Raw genomic sequence first — 24,630 nt, 5'->3', positions numbered from 1 at the left:
AAGGTCAGGGCCCTGCCGTTCGCCCATCCGGGCCTCGACTTCCCTCCTCCGGCCCCCAGGCTGCCGAGGGGCCACCGGGCAGGGCTGAGCAGGGCCTGAGGCCGGAGTCCACGCGGACTGCTTGGTGGGGGCGCCGGCCGGGCGGGGGAGGGAAGGAGGGAGGGGCGCGCGTGTCTGCGCGCTTGGAGGAAACAGTCCCACCTCGTCCTTTGCTGTCCCTATTGCTGAGCATGACCGGGCCCTGACACCTGGCGCAGAAGGGTCCCTGCGCACAGCAGACCCCGGGGGGACCCGCTGCCAGAACCAGGGGATCTCGCTCCTCCCTCTTGGGACAGCCTTAAGCCTAGGAGCTCCCGACGCTGTCCGGGCCCCGCGGCTCCCCGCGTTCCCTCGGGGAGAGACTTGGGGCGTATCTGGGGTCGCGCTCACCCTCCCAGGCCGCCCCCTGCACCGGCTCGGAGCTCCCGAGTGCTGGGAGGGCTTCCGGGCGGCGGCGAGCGGCGGGGGGCGGTGTCAGGAGGCCCGGCCAGGCCCCGCCCCCTCTCCCGCCCTCCCTCCTTCCTGCGCACCCGGCTCGGGTCCCCGGGCTCGCGGCTGCGGCTTTTGCTCGGGGAGGCGTAAGGCGGCGGCGGGAGCGGTCATGGAGGCGGGCGCCGGAGCCGGCGCGGGAGCCGCGGGCTGGAGCTGCCCAGGACCAGGTCAGAGCCGCCCCTCCCTCACCTCTCCACCGCCCCTCCTTTCTCTCCTCCATCCCTCCTCCCTTCAGACCCCCAGGTGCTCCAGGCCTCCGCGGCTCCCCCTTCTCCGCCCAAAGTCTTCCTCCCTCCATCCTGGCCTCCACCTGGGCCCGGTCTCCATCTTTCCGGCCTGGGGCTGGGGCTTCAGCGCACCGGCCGCATCCTGTCTGGTGGTCCCTCCCCAGCGCGTCTCTCCACTCCAGTCCGACGGTGCTTCCAGCCTTCGGGGCTCCAGACCCCGCACCTCCTGCAGCCCCGGAGATTCCTGAGCGCGGGGCGAGGGTGGGGTGGGCAAGATCCAGCGAGAGAATGAGAGGGGAGGGGAGGGGAGTGGTCGCTGCCCTACCCCTTCCCACACGCCCCCCACTTCTCCCTCCCTCCGTAGGCCACCTCACCCTTTCAGCCTCTTCTTCACTGGCTCCCGCCCTCTTTCAGTCTTGCCCCTCTCCTCCCTGTCCCCCTGGACTAAATACGCACACCCGCTCTTTCTTTCTGTGCAAGCAAGAGGGGCCTGGAACAGGGGGTTCTGAGGAGGCTGGGCAGCAGGGCTGGGGTCTCCGCAGGCAGAGCGTGAGAGGTGGCCGAGAGAGAGAAGTCGCAGAGGCAGGAGAGTGAGTCAGGCACCTCCACTGGGATTACAGATCCCAGAGCCCCGAGGAGCTGGAAGGCATGTCCCCTTCTTTGCACCCCAGCCCGCAGCCAGTCCCCCATCCGCCAGCCCTTCCTTTCTCCGTGCTCTCAGGACCTACAGTGACCACTCTAGGCTCCTATGAGGCTTCCGAGGGCTGTGAGAGGAAGAAGGGCCAACGCTGGGGGTCCCTGGAACGACGAGGGATGCAAGCTATGGAGGGTGAGTTTTCCCAAAAGGCTTCTTTCTTTCCCTTCTCCTCCTCCCTTAATTCCCTTCCTCCCTCCCTTTGACCCCCAGGCCTCTGAGCCAGGACACAGCCCTTCCCTCAGTTCATCTTAGCCCCTCTTCCTGCAGCTCAGAGCGCCAGCCCTTCCCAGGGCTCAGGCTTTGACGGAAGTTCAGGGTGCATTCCTTCGGGACCCAAGTCACCCCCCAGCTAACCAGGTTGTGTGTCCCAAGGGAGCTGCCAGACAGAGAAAGAGGCCTTGTTGGACAGAGCTTTGAAGCAGCTTTTCAGCAGGGGGTTTGTCCTCACTGCCTGCCGACCCAGATCCCAAGCTGTCTCTTATTTTTAAAAGCCAGGAACTGGGCATGTGAATTGTCTATCTGGGGCCACCACCATTAACTTCGAATGGAAGCCTGTGGCTTTGGTTCTCTAGGATACCTTACTGCCTGAAAGAGATTGCCTAGGAGGGGGCGCGTGAGGCCATCCTCCCAGCACACGTGTATCCCCACCACACCCATGTGACTTGGCAGTTGCTGCCAACACCAGGCCCCTGGAAGGACGCTGGTCCATTTTCCAGGACTTCCTGTGAAGTGTTGCACGTTGCACATTCAGTATGGGCAAACCTGCTCCCCCTAAGAGGGACAGATGGCACGAGGGGTCCCAGATGAACCTAAGGCTGCTGATATTAGATAAAGTAAGACCAGAGATTCAGAATTTTAAAACAAAGCAAACAATCACCATCCAGACAATATTTTGCTATTTATAGGGACTGCATTGCAGTAAAGGAGCGGGTGCTCACAACCAGAGGCTGGGGGCCAGCACCAAACCCCAGTTTTTTTAATGCATTAAAATGGCAGGCTTTCTTTTTATACGCAAGTACAGCCTAAAACTTCCCCTGAAAGCTGCTTTGTGGTCAGTAGAGTAGGAGGGGCCTCATATGGCTCAGCTAGGGGAGAGGAGACTTTGTGACATACAGCAGGGAAAAACAAGGTGGACCTTGTAGAAAATTTCAAACAGGTATTTAATAATATACATTTGAAAGGGCACCAGAGTTTGTCCAATGAAACCTCTACAATCAGATGTTTTCTTTCTCTACCTGCTGACGGGCAATGCTTTCTTATTACGGAAAGGCTGATTTTTCACAAGCTACCTGGATAGTTTTTTGTTTGGTTGTTTTTGTTTGTTTGTTTGTTTGTTTGTTTGTTTGAGACGGAGTCTCACTTTGTCGCCCAGGCTGGAGTGCAGTGGCTCGAACTCGCCTCCCTGCAACCTCTACTTTCCAGGTTCAAGTGATTCTCCTGCCTCAGCCTCCCAAGTAGCTGGGATTATAGGCATGTACTACCACGCCCAGCTAATTTTTTTGTATTTTTAGTAGAGATGGGGTTTCACCATGTTGACCGGGCTGGTTTGGAACTCCTGGCCTCAAGTGATCCACCCACCTCAGCCTCCCAAAGTGCTAGGATTACAGGCATGAGCCAGCATGCCCAGCCAGTTTTGTTTTGTTTTGTTTTTGTTTTTAACTTTTGAGAAATCTCCAAACTGTAACTGTTACCCCATTTGACCGAAAGATCCACTCACTGTCTCCTTTCTTGACTACTTGTCCTGCTACTCAGAGGCCAGCCTAGAAGAAGTAGGTAATCCTGTGCAGGTGTCTCATGGCTGAGTGGGCACCAGCCTGCCCACAGGCAATGGTAGGAAGCTACCACGTGCAACATTGGTCCAGGAAGGCCCCCGGAGGTGGAGGGGCTGCCTCTCAACTTGACCCTCACACCTGAGGATTCATCTTGAGTATAGGTCTTGCCCAGGGGCTCCTTGGGGGACACCAGGTGGCACTAGTATATTATCTCTGCCCTGGGATAGTGAGTTTGAGGGCCCTGGAAGGACTGCGGAAAGGAAGTTGGTGCTGACTCCCTGGTGGGATGGCTGTCTCTCCTAGGGGAGGTGTTACTCCCAGCTCTCTATGAAGAGGAAGAAGAGGAAGAGGAGGAAGAAGAGGTGGAAGAAGAAGAAGAACAAGTGCAGAAAGGTGGCAGTGTTGGCTCTCTGTCAGTCAACAAGCACCGGGGACTGAGCCTCACGGAGACAGAGCTGGAGGAGCTGCGGGCTCAGGTGCTGCAGCTGGTGGCAGAACTGGAGGAGACCCGGGAACTGGCAGGGCAGCATGAGGACGACTCCCTGGAGCTACAGGGTGAGTGCCTGGGCCAGGGCCCAGTGTCTGGGCCCAGAGGCTCTGCACTCCCCTGGATCCGAGCTTGACACTGGTGCCCCTCTCCCTGCAGGGCTCCTGGAGGATGAACGGCTAGCCAGTGCCCAGCAGGCAGAGGTGTTCACCAAGCAGATTCAGCAGCTCCAAGGTAATTCCCAGGGCTTGGACCAGAGCGAGGTGGCCATCCAAGTGGTCACCTAAGTACTTTTTTCCTGAGGGTTTGACTGAAGCATAACAGATAAAAATAACCAAATTCAGTAATTTCACCTCATTTTCCTCTACTAGTCTCACGCTTTTTCACTCCCTGTCTCTCCATCCTCCTCTGTCCACAGTTTTCTTTCTTTATACCTCCACCTGGCTCTTCCGTCCTCCCCTTCCATTTCTTCACCTCCCTGTCACCTCCTGTCTCTGGTGGGCTCTTTCCTCTTGCCCCTTCAGCCTCCTCCTTCATACTGCATCCCTGTCCCTTTGTTCTCCTGGTCAGTGCCAGGGGTGGGTGATCCAACTTGAATTCCAAGCCAGATTCCTTTTTTGGTTCCTCCAAGGACAGCATGGGAAAGCATGAAGCCAGTGAGACGTGACTGGCGGGGCCTCTCTGCCCTGTTAAGGGAGGCAGATGAGAGCACTTCTCTTGCTGCCTGGGACCTGAGCTTGTGGCCCCCAAATCCCTTTTTGCCAACACCCACGTCCCTTTGTCTCTGGAAAGCAGCAAGGCAGGTGTCCCACATTCCACCGCACCACCAAATAAAGAGGCAGCTTTTGTTACTTCTGTGGGCTTCCGGAAGGTTTAGGGGAGCTGCCCTAGAAAACGACAGGGACTCTGGGGAGAACTGAGATCAAGCCAAAAGACAAGTATAAATGGAGAAAAAAAAGGAAGGCCGGGAAGCAGGCCTGGACAGTAGCAAAAAGAGGTATAAGAGGGGGAGGAAAGGAGACAGGGACAGAAAATGTAAGCAAAGGTAGATACAGGAAGGGTGGTCAATGAAGGGGCTTGCAGAGGAGGAAAGTGGCAGGAAACGTGTCACACAGGGAAGAGTGTCGGCATTGGTCTGGGATGACCTAGATTCCTGGGCCCAGCTCTACCACTTAACAAATTGTGTGATCTTGGGCAACTCACTTATCTTTCTGAGATGTCATTTCTTATCTGTAAAATGGGACTAATTTATTTATCACCTACTTATGAGGTGCCTTTATACTTGGAGGACCAGCTATAAATGAGACAGACCACATCCCTGCCCTAATGAAGAGTGCATTCTAATGGAGAGAGGCAGAAAATAAACAACACAAGTTCAGGTGGCAATAAATGCTATGGACACGACATAATAATATGATAGAGAGAGGAGATGGGATGGGAGTTTATTTTATTTTATTTTGAGACAGAGTCTCACTCTGTTGCCCAGGCTGGAGTGCAATGGCACAATCTCGGCTCACTTCAACCTCCGCCTCCCGGGTTCAAGCGATTCTCGTGCCTCAGCCTCCCGAGTAGCTGAGATTACAGGCATGTGCCACCACACCTGGCTAATTATTGTATTTTTAGTAGAGATGGAGTTTCACCATGTTGGCCAGGCTGGTCTTGAAGGGAGTTTATTTTAGATATGGCAGTTAGGAAAGTCATCTTTGAGAAGTTGACATTTGAGCTAAGACCTGATTAATGAAAAGAATCCAGCCATCCAAGATCTGAGGAAGGAGCGTACCAGGCAGAAGCAACAGCAACTGCAGAGGCCCAGAGGTGAGAATGAGCTTCATTTGTTTGAGCAATAAAACAGAGGCCACTGTGTTTGCAGCAAAGTGCATGTGGAGGACCCTGGTAAGAGAATGTTCTGAGGCAGGCAGAGGCCAGATTACAATGGATCTTATAGGCCAGCCAAGAGGCTTGGCTTTCATGTAAGTGTGGTGGAAAGCCAGAAGAGGGTCTTAGCCAGGACTGGGATGATACGATCTGCTTTACATTTTTAAAAGAGAACTTGGCCGCTAAGTGGAAACACTTAGGATGGAGGGAAGGGACTCAAAACAGTGAGTCCTGTCAGCAAGTTACTGCAATAGTCCAGTCAAGAGATGATGGTCGCTTGAGTTAGGGCTGTAGAAATGGAGATGATTCAGAATATATTTTGAAGGTGAAGCCCTCAGGATATGCTAATGAATTGGATCGGGGGACAACAGAGACATCAAAGATGACTTTGCCTTGAGAAAACTGATGGAAGGTGGTGATGTTTATTGAATTGGGAAAGACTTGGCAAGGGGTAAGTTTTGGGGGTAGGGGAGCCATTTAAGACATGTTTTCTACTGTTGAGTTTGAAGTAACTGTGGACATCCAAGTGAATATATTGAGGCAGTTGGATATATAAAGGCAGAACCAGGGAGAAAACAGGGCTGGAGATGTAAATTTGGAGTCATTAGCATATGATTGGCATTAGAATCCATGGGAAATAATGGTGCAGTCACATGGAGAGACACCGGAAGAGGAGAAAGGGTCCAGTCCCAGAGACACTCCAGTATTTAGAGGTCCAATATAGGAAGACAAATGAACAAAAGAGTAAAGTGAGAGGAACTCCTGGAGCATGTCATGCCCTGGAAGCCAGAGCAGAAAGTGCTTCAAGGAGACAATGATCCACTGTGTCAGGTTGCTAAGTCAAGTGAGATGGTCTTGGATTTGGCAAGAGGGAGGACCCTGAGACATCTCAGTGCATGGAGGCACCAATTGGATTAGGTTTGGAGAGGACATGGGAGATAAAATGGAAAAGGTGAGTACCGGTAACTCCAGTAGTCATTTTGAAGAGAAGCAGAGAAGTAAGGGAAATAGGGTCGAAAGATTATTTCTTTTCTTTTTTCAAAGGTAGGAAATGCTAGATCATATATAATGAAAGAAAAGATCCAGTACAAAAAAAGGCCTTTGCCTGGGGAAGGGACATTCCTCCATTCAAACGGGCAAAAAGTCAGGATTGAAGCACAGATGTAGCAGGAACTACCTGGGAAAATAGGGTTCTACAGCGCTTCCCTCCTCCGTAGGGTGTTTTTTTGTTTTGTTTTGTTTCTTTTGAGATGGAGTCTTGCTCTGTCACCCAGGCTGGAGTGCAGTGGTGAGATCTTGGCTCACTGTAACTTCCGCCTCCTGGGTTCAGGAGGCCTGGCTCCTTTTCTGCCTCCTGGGTTCAGAAGGCCTGGCTAATTTTCGTATTTTAGTAGAAATGGGGTTTCACCATCTTGGACAGGCTGGTCTTCAACTCCTGACCTCGAGATCCGCCCCGCCTCGGCTTCCCAAAGTACTGGGATTACAGGCGTGAGCCACCGCGCCCGGTCCTCAGTAGAGTGCTTTCTAGGGTGAGATCCCTCACGGCCCTGCGGGAGAGAACGAGGCTGCCCTCGCGCACGCGCGTCACCCGTTTCCGCCTGGACGGGACGCGCGCGGCCTTAGAGGCAGCTGCTGTTCGAAGGCCGTTCCGGCCGCCACAGCCCCTCCGGGGCCGGGACCGGCCAGCGGCTGGGTGGCCCCCCAGGGACACTGCTCTAGCGGGGGCGGCGAGATGGAGGCCATAACCAGTGAGTGAGAATCCACTTTTCTGCCCGCAGCCCGACACCTCGGCCCTTGGCCTCTCCCCGACGGTCCCAGCCCCATACTCAACGGGCGCCAGCGCCTCGGAACCCGGGGAACCCTGGCTGGCCTCTTCAACTCCCGGGCGCTCCCGGAGTAGCTCTGCCCCCAGGCCTTGAGTCCTGCCCCGGGCGACTCTAGGTGACTCTGCACCTTCTGTTCCCAGTGGATCTGAGAATTTTTATATTTATTTTTATTTTGAGACTGAGTTTCGCTCTGTGACCCAGGCTGCACTGCAATGGTGTGATCTCGGCTCACTGCAACCTCTGCCTCCTGAGATGAAATGATTCTGCTGCCTCAGCCTCGCCAGCAGCTGGGACTACAGATGCCCACCACCACACCCGGCTAATTTTTGTATATTTAGTAGAGACAGGGTGCCGCCATTTTGGCCAGGCTGGTCTCGACCTCCTGACCTCAAGTGATCCACCCGCCTCAGCCTCCCAAAGTGCTGGGATTAAAGGTGTGAGCCACCGTGTTTGACCAAGAATACCATTTTTTTAGGGCCAGAAGCACCTAAGGGAGAGTTGAACCCTAACATCAAAAGCATATTAGGGAAGTGGGGGTTAGTCTGTTTCTCCAGAACGCCCACCCCAGACTCTAGGGCCTTTATCCTAATGGCCAGTTTCCTTGTGTGTCTCCCTAGCTAGACCGACTTCACTGTGCTGCTCAGTAGTGGGGGTAGAGCTGACTCTTCTTCCAATAGGAAGTCAGAGAATCTAACTGGAGATTCTTGGCCTTGGCATGCAGTTAAGGATCAGTTAATAGTTGTTGAATAGATCAAGGAGACGTAACAGCTAGGATCATTCTAAAACTGGAAAGATTGGCAAAAGACATGCGCATAGTTCCACATGTGAGCTCAGGGGAGCAGGGTAGATCTTCCCCTGAGAAGCCCTCACCAGTCAGCATCTATCTATGAAGCATGTCCAAATTTGTCTTCTTTGAAAGTCTAGATTCTATTCTAATTTTTAAAAAATACCCAGACAGGGCCAGGTGTGGTGGCTCATGCCTATAATCTCAGCACTTTGGTAAGCCAAGATGGGAGGATCACCTGAGCCCAAGAATTTGAGACCAGCCTGGGCAGCAGAAAGAGACCCCCATCTCTACATTAAAAAAAAAAAAAAAAAAAAAAATTACCAGGGCAGGGTAGCCCATGCCTGTAGTCTCAGATATTAGAGGTGCTGAGGAGGGAGGGTTGCTTAAGCCAAGGAGGTCAAGGCTGTAATGAGCCATGATCATGCCACTCCACTCCAGCCTGGGCAACAGAATGAGATTGTGTCTCAAAAACAAAAAGGAAAACCCCCCAAATATTTAGCTCTGTACTAGGAGATACTTAGTAAAAGTTTGTTGAATAGATGAACCGTTGCCTTATTTATGCATGAATACATCAAATATCTAGTGAGCTTCATTTTCAGGCACAATACTAGATCCTAGAGCTGTAATGGTGAGCAAACCCGATATGCTCTCTGCCTTGATAAAGCTTATAACCAGGTGAAGGGGAGACTAAGTACACACACACACACACACACACACACACACACACAGAGCAAAGTACAAGGTTTTATGAGACCATTTAATAGAGGACTTCTCTTAGTTTTTTTTGGAGGTACAAGCTAGAAAAGTTGACATCTGAATGGTGAGTAGAATGAGCAGAAGTTGGGGGAAGGGGGTGGGAGAATGTGCCTTGCAAAGGATTTATGGGAAAATCCTGACCCTCCCAACCCAATCGTCATTAATTCCCTAATCCTGGCCCTCAAATCCTAAATTCACTATTGTTTTCAGTGCCTTTTACTCTCTCCACTTTTTGGTTTTGATCCCAGATGGGTGCATGTGTCTAGAAACTGAGATGCTCCATAGATACAGAGAACTCTTGACCCATTAATTTGTAAATTAAAAAATAGAAAATATAGGCTTGTTCTGAAAATCCAAACAGCACAGATGCATATGATATGTAAAGTAAAAACCTCATCACATGTTATCCCATACCTCAGAAACAACTACTCATTATGGTTTGGGCATAGATCTTTCCAGGCCTTTTTCTATATGTTTGTCCATTTGTGTGTTATATACTATACATAAAATATTTTTTGCAAAAGATAGATCATAGCATGTATTTTACAGCTCTTTTCTTCAGTTAATGTGGAAACTTCTTTGTTTTCACCATAGATCTGATACTTTCTTTTAAATGACTGCACGATATTCTATTTAACTATCATCAGTTTATTTATTTTTTATTATTATTATTTTTTGAGACCGAGTCTCACTTTGTTGCCCAGGCTGGAGTGCAGTGGTGCGATCTCGGCTCACAGCAACCTCTATCTCCTGGGCTCAAATAATTCTCCTGTCTCAGCCTCCCAAGTGGCTAGGATTACAGGGGCATGCCACCACGCCTGCCTTTTTAATTTAATTTAATTTTTTATTTTTATTTTTAGTAAAGACTGGGTTTCACCATGTTGGCCAGGGTGGTCTTGAACTCCTGACCTCAAGTGATCCACCTGCCTTGGCCTCCCCAAGTGCTGGGATAGGCGTGAGCCACTGCGCCCAGCCTAACTATGATCAGTTTAAACAATCCCTTATCGACTGACACTTAGATTATTATCCCGTGTTTGGTTATTATGCAGTGAATTTATATGTGAATTTGAGTTGCAAACTCTAAATGCACGTTGTTTTAGGTCCAGTACTTACCACAGGTAGGTCATGGGAACTTTGAGGCTCTGTAATTTCTGAGCTCTCAGGATGAATAGGTGAAAATAGTCTGTATACATTTTTTGAGTCAGGGAATTTCTAGAAAGATTTAGGGCATCAAGAAAATACTATAAATGAAGTTAGGTCTGTAACAATCAGGTGATTCCTTAGAAGCATGTAATACTTCTTGTTTACAGTAGACTAAGTGATTGCTTTTGGTGCCAGGCCTCAAAATCTACTTTTCTATTGGACCTTACTACATAGAGTCCCTTTCTTTTCCCTTCTTGGGTACTCCTTTTATTCCATCCAGCATGATGCTATACTTCTCTGATGGGGTAGAGGCGAGGTTTTCAGGACTTTGCAGACAAGAAATAAGTCTCCCTTTAATTTTGTGCCTCTAGAACATGGTAGATTAGTTAACCCGCCCTCTTGATCATCTCAGCCTTTGGACTTTGCAGGTGAGCTGCGTTCTCTGCGTGAGGAGATTTCCCTGTTAGAGCATGAGAAAGAAAGCGAACTTAAGGAAATAGAACGGGAATTGCATTTGGCCCAGGCTGAGATCCAGAGTCTGCGGCAAGCAGCGGAAGATTCTGCAACTGAACATGAGAGTGACATAGCGTCCCTGCAGGAGGATCTCTGCCGGATGCAGAATGAACTTGAAGACATGGAACGCATTCGGGGAGATTACGAGATGGAGATTGCCTCCCTCCGTGCAGAAATGGAAATGAAGAGCTCTGAACCATCCAGTAGTTTAGGTCTCTCAGATTACTCTGGGTTGCAAGGTATGAGAGCCGTCAAGTGGGTCAGTAAAGTCAAGCAGAGGAAAGGAGATAATATATAGGAAAATGGTAGCAGGTGGTGTTAGATCATGAATTGGGAATCTCTAGAAAAAACCTCCAGGTCAAATTCAGGACTGTAGGGGGCCAGGCATGATGGCTGATGCCTGTAATCCCAGAACTTTGGGAGGCCAAGATGGGAGGACCATTCGAGGCCAGGCATTCATGACCAGCCTGGGCAACCAAGTGAGACCCTATCTCTTTCTAAAAGAAAATTTTAAATAAAAATTTTTAAAAAGACAGTAAGGGGGGAAAACCTAACCAGATATTACATAACCAGTCCATGGTGGTGTAAGAAATAGCACCATGGAGAGGTACCCTGGGAATTCTTCTTCAGAGAGTCATTGGGTCTTTGTTGATTTGACTATGGGAAAACCCTTCCTGGGAAAATTCCCAGCTCTAAGATGGGCAAAGAGGGACCTGTCACCTTAGGAAACTCTTCCTGCTGCCCAGGCATCATGGCGCTTTGCCTGGACTGCTTTATGGGGGACCTCTGGCCCTGCTTCCAGGTGCAGGGATGCTAATTCTTAGGTTCCATTAGCTCTCCCCAAAATAGAAGCTTTAGGGGGCAACAAATGAGAGCACGAGACAGCTAGAGAAGAAAAGTTATTCCAAGTAATACATGAGTTACCCAAAAGCCTAGAGCCCTGCTTTCAGACAGTGAGTCTCCCAGCTAGTTGCTAGGATTCATGACATCAGAGAGTTTGCCTTTATTCTGCGGCTAGATTTATGATCTGAGTACAATGGAAGTCCTATATTTGGCCAGGTCAAGCAGAGGCAATCAACAAGGAATCAAAGAACTGCAAGTTTTTCCAGCTGTATCAAGCCTCTCAGAAGAGCCTTTAGATTAAATGGTGCTGGGAGAGGAAGGTTGGCACAGTGGGAAGACTTGGGCTGGAGTCAAACAGACCTGAGTTCAGTATCTCAGCTCCACTAATTAACAGGAGGAACATAGGAGGTCTGGTTACGGTCTTTCTCTGAGCCTGTTTCTATATCCGGGATATTAAATCAAAATTGGTTAATAAAACCTTATAGCTAGATGGGATCCTGAAACAGGAAAAGGACCTTAGGGAAAATGTAGAGAAGTCCAAGTAAACTATGGAGTTTAGTTAATAGTAATGTATCAATATTCGATTCCTTAGTCATGACAGGTATACCATGGTAATGTAAGATGTTAACAATTAGGGAAATTGGATGAGAACCCTCCCAGGAAACTCCGTACTATCTTTGCAACTTTTTTGTAAATCTAAAACTATTCTAAAATTCAAAGTTTATTTAAAAAAAAAAAAACTTACAGAACTATTTTGGGAATTAAATGAAATGTGAAGCATGTTGAAATCACTTGCACACTTACCAAATCTGAGGCTGAAACTATCAAGTCTAATGCTTAGTGCGTGGTTAGTTTTCATTAAAGATTAGTTTCCTCCCATCCTTCTATGGTAATCTGCAGTATTCTAAGGAATTCTGATTGGAATTAAGAGGAAGCATTCGAAGTTACTTTTAGGGTGTTGAATCTTCCAGCAGGTAAGATAGGTCTTGGGTTCTGATTAGAGCAAGTTAGTGTTCTTTAAATATCAGTATACTTAGTGTTCTAAGAGACATAATTCTTTTTTAATTTTTTGCAAGTGGACACAGAGTCTTGCTCTGTTACCCAGGCTGGTCTTGAATTCCTGAGCTCTAATGATCCTCCTACCTTGGCCTTCCAAAATGTTGGGATCACAGGTGTAAACCACTGCACCCGGCCAACATAATCCTTAATCACGAAGAAACAGAACAAATACAGGTGTTTGTACCATTACAGCCTTAAAAGCGGGCATGGTGACTCAGTACTCCCAGCACTTTGGGAGGCCAAGGCAGGTGGATCACTTGAGCCCAGGAATTTGAAACCAGCCTGGGCAATATGGTGAAAACCCATCTTTACAAAAAAATTCAAAAATTAACCGGGCTCGGCGGTGTGTGCCTAGTCACAGGTACTCGGGAGGCTGAGGTGGGAGGATCACTTGAGTCCAGGGAGGTCAAGGATGCAGTGAGCCTTTACTGTGCCACTGCACTCTGGCCTGGATGACAGAGTAAGACTATCTCAAAACAAAACAAAACCAGAAAGGAAAAAGTATAGGTATAGGTGACTGGTGCTTAGAAACATGTGCTGGGGTATTTCAGCCGGATCTCTTCTAATGCTTGAGGTTGATATGTGAGTCTGGTTAGGATGGCCCTTTCTGTCAGCAGATAAAAGGCCATTAGAAAGAATTCCTTTTTTTTTTTTTTTTTTTTTTTTGAGACAGAGTCTCACAACCTTGGCTCACTGCAACCTCTGCCCCTCGGGTTTAAGCAATTCTCCTACCTCAGCCTCCTGAGTAGCTGGGACTACAGGTATGCACCACCACACCTGGTTAACTTTTTTATTTTTAGTAGAGACAGGGTTTTGCCATGTTGACCAGGCTGGTCTCGAACTCCTGACTTCAAGGGGTCTGCCCACCTCAGCCTCCCAAAGTGTTGGGATTACAGTCTTGAGCCACTACGCCTGGCAAGAATTCTTTACCACATCCAGACCGATGTATTTGGTGTGGGAATAAAGGACATACAAGGAAACTCAGAATGCCTGAAAGGCAGGTACTGGCAGTCACATCTGACAGTTCACATCTCTCAGCTTTTTGTACTAAGAGCATAATTGGAAGGTAATCATAAACAGTTGAATGGAAACTTTACATACAGTAAACCCCAAACTTAATTAAACCTTCAAAAATTCCTAAAAGTTCAAGAGTCTGCTTCGGTTGAGGCTTTGAAGATGAGCACACAGGGCAGATCTTCAGGGCAGATGAGAAGAAGGACAGCTATCGGGAAGAGGAGAAAGACTCACTGTACTGTGAAATTTCCTGGGCCCTGTCTTCTAAGCCTCTATCTCTCTTTTCTGTCTTTAGAAAAAGAGAAGCTCTTTAGCCTTCTGCTCTCATGTTTCAAAACAGGAAAACTGGGGGCTGGTCATCGGTGCTTTCCTTTCCTCCTGGTCTCATCTCTCTCTGCTTGTCCTCTGCAGAAGAACTGCAGGAGCTGCGGGAACGCTACCATTTCCTGAATGAGGAATACCGGGCCCTGCAGGAGAGCAACAGCAGCCTCACGGGGCAGCTTGCAGATCTGGAGAGTGAGAGGTACAGCTGTCTCTGGAGAGTGAGAGGTCATGGGGTTCCACAGGACTCTGTCTTGCCTTGGGCTTTCCCCTGAAGGCAGATGTCAGGGCAGTGAGCGTTCCTCTGCTCCTGGAGACGCAGTCCTTTCCATGGTTTCCAAAGGGTACAGATACCATCTACAAGCAGACATGGGGATCCGACCCAGTTATCTCAAGACTAGAGGGAGTGAGTTCTGAAGTTTACTTCTGCTCTAGGCACTGGGTTCTGGTTTGCTCTGCCCTGAAGTAGATCAGAAGAGATTCGTTTATTGTCCGCATAGACTTGTTTCAGGCTAATGGCAGGCACAATGCTTCCAGACTGGAGTGGGCTTGACTAGGCCTAGCCTGAAAACTAACTGGACTGGCATTCTAAGGGTCTCCCAGAGTCAAACACACCCTTGCAGATTGAGGTGCTGGAGACTTTCCATAGTCTTCTAAGCATGTTTATCTGAGTGGTGAGTCACAATAGAAGGCCCTTTACTATCTTTGACCTAAAATGAAGGCATCAGGACCAAGCTTGTATGGCTGGTGTTGCCAGGCAGAACTCCCTTCAAGCATAGCTCTGGGGTTCTGGATTGCAGGACGCAGAGAGCAACAGAGAGATGGCTGGAGTCCCAAACACTAAGTATGACGTCAGCAGAGTCTCAGACTTCGGAAATGGATTTCTTAGAGCCTGATCCTGAAATGCAGCTGTTACGGCAGCAGCTACGGGATGCCGAAGAGCAGATGCATGGCATGAAGAACAAGGTAGGGCACAGAGGGTGGGGAGGGCAGGCACGTTTCTTGTCTTTCTTTCACCTTCTCCCAGCCTGTGGTAGAAACATCTCCACAGACATGCACTGTGGCGGGAGATAGTATTCTGGGGTCTTGCTTGCCTGATGTAAATCTTCCAGTCAAAGAATGCCATGCTTTCCCCAAGCTTGTTCTTGGAGCACATGTGGTATCTGTAGTAAACAAGCCTCCCTGTTCCATTTCCTGCATAGTGTCAGGAATTGTGTTGTGAGTTGGAAGAGCTACAGCATCATCGCCAGGTCAGTGAGGAGGAGCAGAGGCGGCTGCAGAGGGAGCTCAAGTGTGCTCAGAATGAGGTGCTTCGGTTTCAGACCTCCCACAGTGTCACTCAGGTAAAGACTGCCCAGGGAGTCATCTGGGGTGGGGGCAGAAGGGCCTCATGGAGGGGCTGTTTCAACCAGGGTGGGCACAGTGAGTATGGCTGTGCTCTGCTGACTCTTGCCCTGCAACTGGGCACAGTCCGCTGGAAACCAACTGTAGAAGTCATATAGCACTGCATTCTAGAAATGGTGGTCATTACTGAGTATCTGTCTCACAGAAGAAACCAAACCCTAGACCTGTGGGAGCTCCTCAAGATGTCTGCATCTGAAAAGGAACCCAACTGATCTGTAAAAAGATCTGCTGTTTCTCTAGAGTAACTGTTCTACTCACATCCTCCCTACCACAGAACGAGGAGCTGAAGTCCAGACTCTGTACCCTGCAGAAAAAATATGATACTAGCCAGGATGAGCAGAACGAGCTCTTGAAGATGCAGCTGCAACTTCAGGCTGAGCTCCGGCAGCTCAAAGTCATGAAATCCACACTTGTAGAAAAGCAGAGTGAGAAGGTAACAGCAACCAGAGGTGAGGGGACAACTTAGGTGCTAAGGGCATCCTTCTGAGGTTTTGGGAAAGATGGATCAGAGTAGTGAGTTAAAAATAATTCCAGCAATCACATAGGCAGCACCACAGGTAAAGAACTCCAGCCCTGCTCGAGTACTACATTAGATATGAGGACATTAGGAAGTGAAGGGCAGGGAGAAGCAAATCTTAGACTGTTGGTGTCTTCAAGTGACTCACACAGAAGAGTGAGTGGGTTAAGGAGCCCAGAGGCACTGCCCAAAGCCCCCTCTACCATAGGAGTTACTGTGCCGGCTGCAGAAGCTGCAGCTCCAGCACCAGAACGTCACATGTGAGAAGGAAAAGCTGCTGGAACGGCAGCAACAGCTGCAGGAGGAGCTGCAGTGCCATGAGGCGGAGCTGCAGCACCTCAGGGATACGGTGGCCTCCTTCAAAGAGAGCAATGAGAAGGTAAAAGAAGCTCCTGGTGAGGGAGGATGTAGCCTCATCTTGTGTGGGGGTGAGAGTGCAGAGGAGGAGAGGGAATGGTAGGAGTGTGGAGGAGCTGGCAGTGAGGGGGCCAAAGAGGTGCTTAGGAGAAAGGTAGCCTCGGGGAGTCACAAGGCTCTCATCTTCCTGATTTTAAATCAGAAAAGCAGCATATAAAAAGGAAGTCCCATTCCCTTCCTACCTCCCATAAAAGGAAGCCCCGGAAGGTCTGTGTTTCTTTTTAAATTATTCCTATATTTATTTATTTATTTAACTGGAGAGGCTACACTGGGAAGGTCTGTGTTTTAAGCCTGTCAGGGACGGGTCCATCTTGGGTATATATCCCTGGCTGGGATGAAATTGGGGCTGAGAAGGACAAGGGAAGATGGGTCCCCTTAGTCCCTGCCTGGGAGGAGAGAGTTCAGCAGCAGGAGTGCCTGGGGTGATGGCCAGGCCTGCCTCCCCTGCCCAGAACACAGAGACGCACGCTCAGCTTCAGGAGATGAAGCAGCTGTACCAGGCCAGCAAGGACGAGCTGGAACGGCAGAAGCACATGTATGACCAGCTGGAGCAGGACCTCCTGCTCTGCCAGCTGGAGCTGAAAGAGCTCAAGGCCTCCCAGCCCATTCCGGAGGACAAAGGAAAGTGTGCTAATAAGGTAACTGTCGTTCAGAGAGGTGACAGCTCCTGGGCACTTGCTCCAGAGGGAGGAGGTACAGAGGCCAAAGGTGAAGGCACCCAATCGAAGGGCTTGATGGGCTTCCTAGGCAGGAAGCAGAGGCGGGGCCACATGCTGCTAACTTCAGAACAGTTTGCCCTGACCTTGACTTTGAGCCAGAGCCACAGCTCAGTAGGATCAATACCTTTGGATACCAGTCTGAACCCCTGAAAGTTTTACACATGATTCCATGTATGTAGACAATGGAATATCTATACAATGGTGTTAGAACTGTAGTGATAACTAGTCATTCGTGGAGAGGAACATATACATGGACCCATTACACAACTATTATTGTTGGAACTAGAGAAAGGGGCCAGTTTTCTGGGTCAGATTGCAAATGCTCTTATAAGGGGGTACAGTCTTGTGCCCAGAGCGCTGACTAGACAAGAGAAGGACCTAGGCTCTTTCAGGATTTATTCTGTGACTTTGAAGTACTTAAATTCTTTGTTGTTGTTGTTGTTGTTGTTGTTGTTGTTGTTGTTGTTGAAACAGAGTCTCACTCTGTCGCCCAGGCTGGAGTACAGTGACACGATCTCAGCTCACTGCAGCCTCTGCCTCCTGGTTTCAAGTAATTTTCCTGTCTCAGCCTCCCGAGTAGCTGGGACTACAGGCACATGCCACCGCGCCTGGCTAATTTTTGTATTTTTAGTTGAGACGGGGTTTTACCATGTTGGTCAGGCTGGTCTCGAACTCCTGACCTCAGGTAATCCACCTGCCTCGGCCTCCCAAGCTTCGATTACAGGCATGAGCTGCCATGCCCTGCCAGCAATTAAATTGTTGAAGGTTGAATTGTGCCCTCTTTAAATGGAAGAGAATACTACTCTTATCTTACTTCCTTTTAGTAGTAAATCCTGATAGTGATAAATAAGGCCTTATTCATTTTTTTTCTTTTCCATAGTGTATAAAATGCAAGCCGTTATCATTTATCCTGTTGAGCACTTTCAGCTCCTGATTACTGATGGGAAATGGAAAGGTGTTGAAGCATGTTGGAGAAAAGGCCCAAGAGTCTCTAAAGATGGTGGAGCTGGTCACATTCTGCCAGAAAACTCAGTAGTTCCTGTCCCTGGGGAAAGGCCTTCAGGAGACAGAGGATTGGGAAGGTTATTTGGGCTACCTCAACAGTCTCTGCCTTTCTATATCCAGGCTCACGTTTCCTCCTTTTTCCACTTCTACTCAATTTAGGAGCCCAGGGGATCCGTGACTTGCTCGTCACCTCTTCCCCTAATGGGAAAAACAATGGGAAAGGAGAAGCATGCTGGCAGACAGCACCTGTTTTTTTCTCTAGCCATAAAACAGCATTGAGATCTGTCTGATATTGGAAGATTTGGGTTTTTGGAAATGGGACGATTTAGACTTCTCAATCCAAATTCGGCAATAGCGCATACTTTCCAAAGATATAAAGAGAGAATTAGGAAAGCAAAAATGGGAAAAATTAGGGTGAAATTAAGTCCTTATTAGTAAGGAGTGTAATTGCATTCAAAAACAACTGGGGTTAATGAGAATAACAGGAGCTAAGAGTTCCCAGCAGGGTGGGAATATGGTGTATACACCAAAGGAAAGGGCCAGAGAATAGGAAGGGGCATCGATAGCATTCACCATCAAACTGTCCCCAGAAAGGAATGGTAGAAGTTTAGGGCAAGGCCAGCCACCAGTCTAGAGCAACATGCTCTGAAAGAGCAGCCTGCGGGAGATCCCCAATCGGTATCTAAACAGCCAGGGTGCATTGTGGCTTGGGGTGACCAGTCCAAGGTGACCGCACAGGGAGAGAATCACAAGAAGCAGGAGAGCACAGAAGTGCTGTTAGCCACCCAGGAAGCTTACCTTACAGAGTAACCAGCCCCTCCACACCCGCCCCCACCCACAGTGTGACACACTGCTGTCCAGACTGACAGAATTGCAGGAAAAGTACAAGGCCAGCCAGAAGGAGATGGGGCAGCTGCAGATGGAGCAGTGTGAGCTCCTGGAGGACCAGAGGAGGATGCAGGAGGAGCAGGGCCAGCTGCAGGAAGAGCTGCACAGGCTCACACTGCCACTGCCCAAGAGTGGCCTCTTACTCAAGGTAACTCCGCCAGAGGCAACTGCTAACTGTGGGGAAGCTGGTCTGAGAAGTTTCCCTGTGTGACTAGGGAAAAATAAAAGGGTGGAGGTTGAACTTTTCTTCTTTTACCAACCACTCCTTACTTTCTCACCACTCTCCCCAAACCAAAAGCTCCATAGAGCTAATTAGAGTTTTTCTTATAAGGGCTTTAAATCTTAAAATACCTTTTATACTCTGGAATCTGTGCAGCAGTTTATATTTAGATATTTAGTCCATCTGGAGAAAATGCACCTGAAACCACTTTGTAAACGACAAAATATATCCCAACGTAAGAAACCATTGCTACTTTTAGCAGGTCTCCATAGAAAGACTCCCCCTGTCCCCAGATGGGCTCTGTGAAGCCAGCCCTGAGATTCTTCAGGGAATTGTTCACAGCGGGGATGAGGCACCAAGGAGGCATCGGACTTTCTGTGTAACCACCACAATCCCTTGCCTCCTTCCTTCTACTCCGCCTCAGAGTCAGGAGCTACTCACCAAGTTAGAAGACCTGTGTGAGCTGCAGCTGCTCTACCAAGGCATGCAGGAGGAACAGAAGAAGCTGATACAGAACCAGGACTGTGTATTAAAAGAACAATTAGATATCCACGAAGAGCTGCGACGTTTCAAAGAGTCTCATTTCCAGGAAGTGCTGGAGAATCCCGATGATTCCAAATTGGCTAAGTCCTCAAAATGTAATCGAAACAAGGTAACCATAGCAAGAGGTAGGGAGACAGTTCTCCTGAGCACAGCAGCATGACAGGGAGAGTGGGCACTGCCGAAGGGTCAGAGTTGGGAAGGCCTGTTTGGCCAGGGGTAAGGATAAGGCTAAAGCCCTGCCCTTTACCACCTGTGACCTCTCTCAGGCTCCATTAAGAGGTGGCTTTTAGATACAGCCTGAGGACCTCACCTAGATGCCATTATCCTTTATCACATTGATATTCACAGTGCCCAGTTGAAGCACTGTGAGCACTCAGGGCAGAGCTAGGATGACCCAAAGTCTGTCATGGGATCATTTGACTCATTCCCAGTAAGATGTATAGTATCAGTGTGGTGTTTGTTTGGATTCCTTTGGACTGACTCTAAACATGTCATCTTTTTCTTGAGTGGAAAAGTACAGTTCTCAGTTATCAAAATCGATCACCTTTGGTGTTATCTATGAGGCAAATTTGGGCCCTTTCATTTCCAAGAGAAGAATTCCTAGCATATGGGGTTCTTAGTACTGACCACACTATCTTCATTGGAACTTTGGTGGCAATAACAGAGCAAGGTCACAGGGGTTAGACCAGAAAATCGATGCCTCTCAAGTACCAGCAAGGGGTCATACCGATGAGGTGACACAGGTGGAGATCACCGTACAATTCTATTCAGGGTTGGGGGCTAAAGTTGTTCTGAGGTCTCAGCATGGGCGAGGAGGGACAGGTAGACAGTTTCAGTTTAGGCCGAATCTATTCATTCAGATCTTATTCTGAACCAGGGAGTAGCAGAAGTCAACACTGTGAGGCTGGATCATATTCCAGGGGCATCAGATGTCCAGGCTGCAGGCCTGGGTAACACAGCTGGGAACCAGGTATAAAATATTTCCTTAACTGATCGGATCTCATCCTGGACATCAGCGCCAAGAAGCCAGGCCCAGAGAGCCTGGGAAACATGTCCAGAGGCCAGATTCAGAATTGGGGCAGGAGATACAGGAACTAATAGTAAGATTTTGATTCCAGTTCTTCATATTGCCGCGTTCAAGGCTGGGCTGATTTTAGAACTAGGGGTGGGCAGGGAGACGGAGCCTGAAGGTCAGGATAACAGGTATACCTGACTGAGAAGAGGGTGTGATGGGGAGCCAGGGTGTTCTGGAAACCCACTCGGGACTGCTCCAAGGAGACAGGGATGTACCAAAGTGCAGAAACCAGCTGAAATGGGAGCCCGGAAATTATGGAGTATCTGCCCTGGGGAGATTTTCCCAAATGAGCAAGAAACTGATACATGCCAGTTACCTGTAGTTTAAGTTAGAGACATAGGCCGGGGTGAGGTGGAAATGTAGGCATGCCATTCTCTAAGGTGTGGTCTCAGACATCTGTACCAGGAGAGGTGCAGCTGGAAGGACTGAAGTGTCACAGTAATGATAATGTCTCCCCACCCCTGCCCCCAGCAATCCAAGCTGCTCATGGAGCAGATGCAGGCCCTGCAGGTGCTGTATGACGCCGGTCAGGCAGAGCAGGAGCTCTTGCAGCAAGAGCAAGGGAGGCTCCTAGAGGAGCGGAAGAGACTGCAGGCAGACTTGCAGCTCTGCCTAGAAGAAATGCAGCTGCTTCAAGTCCAGTCCCCTTCTATAAAAATGAGCCTTGAGTCCTACGGGAAGAGCTATAGTAGCATGGCCCCCAGCAATGAAAACTGCCGTAAGACTTATGATACCACTGTGGATGACAATGAGAGCTATAACAAGAGTTACACCAGCACCCAGACCAGCAGCGAGAGCTTTCTCAAGAGCTATGACAGCAGCACCAGTGCCAGTGAGGCCTATGGGAAGAGTTACTGCACCACCAGCGACAGCAGCATTACCTATAAGAAGAGCTACGGCAGCACCAGTAGCTCTGACACCTGCCAGAAGAGTTTTGTCAGCAGCTGCACTGACGAGGAACCTGCTGAGCCTGAAGACATGGAGGTAACGGTTGCCAGGTGACAGGTCAGGCAGGGGACGATGGACTCTTGTCTTTTTAAGAGATGCATCACCAGGGGAAGGGACAAGAAGTGTGGGAATGGGGTCAGAGCTGACCTGGGGAACTACTGAAAGTAAGCGAAGCCTTCTACCCATGGCGGCCTGGTCTCCTGCTCAGCCCTCTCGTAGAGAGGTGCCCCTGTCTGGACAGAGGCCCATAAGATTCAGTCCATTTCCTCACCACAGCCATGGTGCTCTTTAATGGGGGTAAATATAGTATTCCCCCGTGGGCAGCTCTGGATCCTGGTGGCCATTGTTTGGTATCCAGGGAAGGGCCCAGCAGAGTGGGGCGGAGCTTAGGTGCTCCTCAGGGTGCTATTGTTGCTCCCCCACCCTCTGCAGCGCTTTGAGGAAATGGTTGCGAAGGTGCTGATCAAGCTGCAGACGGTGCAGGCCATGTACCAGATAAGCCAGGAGGAACACAGCCAGCTGCAAAAGCAGATGGAAAAGTTACTGGCCAAGCAGAAAGACCTGAAGGAAGAGCTGGATGCCTGTGAAAGGGAGTTCAAGGAGTGCATGGAATGCCTTGAAAAGCCCGTGGCCCCCCAGAACGACAAGAATGAGGTAACCACTGTCAGGGAGGCAGGGTTTCCTCTGGCAGCCCCTGGAGCCAGAGGGGTCATGGCCACTTCAGAGAGGCTAAAGAGAGAGGGACAAAGCAGGGAGAGCATGCACTTCAGAGGCTGGGCAGTCTGCTCCATCCCTGATGACATTTCCCAAGTGCCTGTGGAGCTGGGGTTTACTGGTCATCAGGACTCCACTCATCAAATGATTTCTCTTTCTCTCTTTGCCACTTCTGTTCTCTCTTTTGCTTTGTGTTCTAGACCACTTCTGTAGAACTGTATTTTTGCACTTGCCAATCTTCTTTCATCACTTTGTGTGCATTTGCCTTGTCTCCTGGTGCACCAACTGGGAGCACCAACTAAATTGTAAGCAGCTCAAGGACAGGGACATGTCTCCTTTTGGATCTCTCACAATGCCAAGAAGAGTGCTCTGCACCCCCTAGGAATGGGACAGAAGTCTTGTGTCTGGCCAGGGGTTCACAGTCCAATGGGGATCTCTTTGTATACACACGGGAGAGATTCAGAAAGCAACGAACACATGGGTCCAGATTGGCTAGTATTGGTCCCTACTGAGGGGATGGTCATGTTCTGCCATCAGCCAAGGAAGACAAAACCCGAGATCAGGAAGCAGAATGTGACTTGCCTCTGTTTCCAGGGTGAGGTGCAGGAGCCCAGTACACACGTCAGGAGTGTACAACACAGTTCTTTTAAGTAATTGTTCCTGTTAGAGAGACGGGTTGGATGAAGTAGGAGTTCCCATAAAAAGAATTCTAGGCCAGGTGCGGTGGCTCGCCCCTGTAATCCCAGCACTTTGGGAGGCCAAGGTGGGTGGATCACCTGAGGTCAGGAGTTTGAGACCAGCTTGGCCAACATGGAGAAACCCCATCTCTACTAAAAATACACCATGGACATGGTGGCGCATGCCTGTAATGCCAGGTACTCAGGAGGCTGAGGCAGGAGAACCGCTTGAACCCAGGAGGCGGAGGTTGCGGTGAACCAAGACCACACCATTGCACTCCAGCCTGGGCAACAAGAGCAAAACTCCATCTCAAAAAGAATTCTATCTAATAAATCCCCGAGGTTCAGAATTGATAGCAGCCCTGTTGTTATTCCCCAGTCACAGTAGAAAACACCATTTAAATCGTTTTGACCTTCTTTTTTTTTTTTTTTTTGAGACAGAGTCTCACTCTGTTGCCAGGCTGGAGTTCAGTGGCACGATCTCAGCTCACTGCAACCTCCACCTCCTGGGTTTAAGCGATTCTCCTGTCTCAGCCTCCCAAGTTTCTGGGACTACAGGTGCGCTCCACTAAGCCCAGCGAATGTTTGTATTTTTAGTAGACATGGGATTTCACCTTGTTGGCAAGGCTGGTCTCGAACTCCTGACCACAAGTGATCCGCCCACCTCAGCCTCCCAAAGTGCTGGGATTACACTGGATGGCAAGTGAGCCACCATACCCTGCCGGTTTTTTCATCTTGTTAGATGTACATCATCAGGTGCCTCAAGTTAGGAGAAGCTATTTGTAAAACTATTTGAGAGGCTCATTTTCCACAGTTGAATGTTTTCTCTTCCTATGGGCTTTAGCAGGGAGATTTCTGAGACAGTGACCCCCAAGCAGGGCTGAGGTTGGTTGCATGGTCTGGTTGCATAACCAGCCAACTCTGGGTAACTGGCCCTCCACTACCAACAGATCAAAGAACTGCAGACCAAGCTGCGAGAGCTGCAGCTGCAATACCAGGCTAGCATGGATGAGCAGGGGCGGCTTCTGGTAGTGCAGGAGCAGCTGGAGGGGCAGCTGCAGTGCTGCCAGGAGGAGCTCCGCCAGCTCAGGGAGAAGAGGCCCTCTGTTGTCAAAGAAGCCCGGGGGAAGAATGCTAATAAGAACATGAACAAGAATGCCAATGGGGTTAAAATGAAAAAGGTGATCAAGCCGTGCTCGGATACTTCTGAGAGTGACTTTGAGACCAGAAAGGTGAGTAGTAACCTTGGTAGCCAGATAAGCAGAAAGGAGGAGGAGATCCTGGGAAGAAGCATTGTCTCCACCACCCTTTCAACCAGGATTTGTAGAGAAGCTTCTGGGATCTCTGAAGTGTCTACAGTGGTTCCCATCTTAATGGAAAGTGGGTGCTCCCTTTTCCTGTGAAGCTATGGGGAGAGTGGAACACAGCTCACATTGGGAGGTGCAGCCCTAAAGGACCACAGCCCCTAGGCTGGACAACTCCTTCAGTTCACCCAGCCCCATTTGCTGGGGCCCCTGTTCTTCCTGGGTTACATGCCCAAGAGAAGGACCAAATAGATGAAGAGGGAGGAATTTGTTCAAAGTAGTTGTGTACTAATAAGTGAAAGAGGATTGGGTAAAAGAAGAGTCACTGTAGGGGTGGGAAGCAACAAT

At 49.5% G+C, this 24,630-nt stretch overlaps 1 protein-coding gene across 5 annotated transcripts in view; it reads left to right on the top strand.

The window, feature by feature from the left end:
- The first annotated feature begins 561 nt into the window (after positions 1–561).
- CCDC136 (coiled-coil domain containing 136) overlaps positions 562–24,630 on the top strand; it is a 30,870-nt gene continuing 6,801 nt past the window's right edge. For 2 of the 5 annotated variants that reach the window (XM_017896216.1, XM_017896220.1), the window contains exons 1-16: positions 562–698; positions 1,480–1,587; positions 3,531–3,782; positions 3,874–3,948; positions 10,530–10,853; positions 13,942–14,053; positions 14,652–14,817; positions 15,054–15,194; positions 15,530–15,688; positions 15,981–16,151; positions 16,642–16,827; positions 18,755–18,949; positions 19,446–19,673; positions 21,111–21,623; positions 22,020–22,241; positions 23,929–24,210. In XM_017896216.1, coding sequence (XP_017751705.1) covers positions 641–698; positions 1,480–1,587; positions 3,531–3,782; positions 3,874–3,948; positions 10,530–10,853; positions 13,942–14,053; positions 14,652–14,817; positions 15,054–15,194; positions 15,530–15,688; positions 15,981–16,151; positions 16,642–16,827; positions 18,755–18,949; positions 19,446–19,673; positions 21,111–21,623; positions 22,020–22,241; positions 23,929–24,210 — 3,192 coding nt within the window. In that variant the 5' untranslated portion in view covers positions 562–640. The remainder of the gene's footprint in view (positions 699–1,479; positions 1,588–3,530; positions 3,783–3,873; positions 3,949–10,529; positions 10,854–13,941; positions 14,054–14,651; positions 14,818–15,053; positions 15,195–15,529; positions 15,689–15,980; positions 16,152–16,641; positions 16,828–18,754; positions 18,950–19,445; positions 19,674–21,110; positions 21,624–22,019; positions 22,242–23,928; positions 24,211–24,630) is intronic. The other 3 variants (XM_017896218.1, XM_017896217.1, XM_017896219.1) reach the window with 2 other exon arrangements.

Source organism: Rhinopithecus bieti, unplaced genomic scaffold (genome assembly GCF_001698545.2).
Source record: "Rhinopithecus bieti isolate Rb0 unplaced genomic scaffold, ASM169854v2 scaffold_26131, whole genome shotgun sequence".
In the NCBI taxonomy this organism is placed as follows: domain Eukaryota; kingdom Metazoa; phylum Chordata; class Mammalia; order Primates; family Cercopithecidae; genus Rhinopithecus; species Rhinopithecus bieti.
This window is presented reverse-complemented; position numbering and strand designations above follow the sequence as displayed.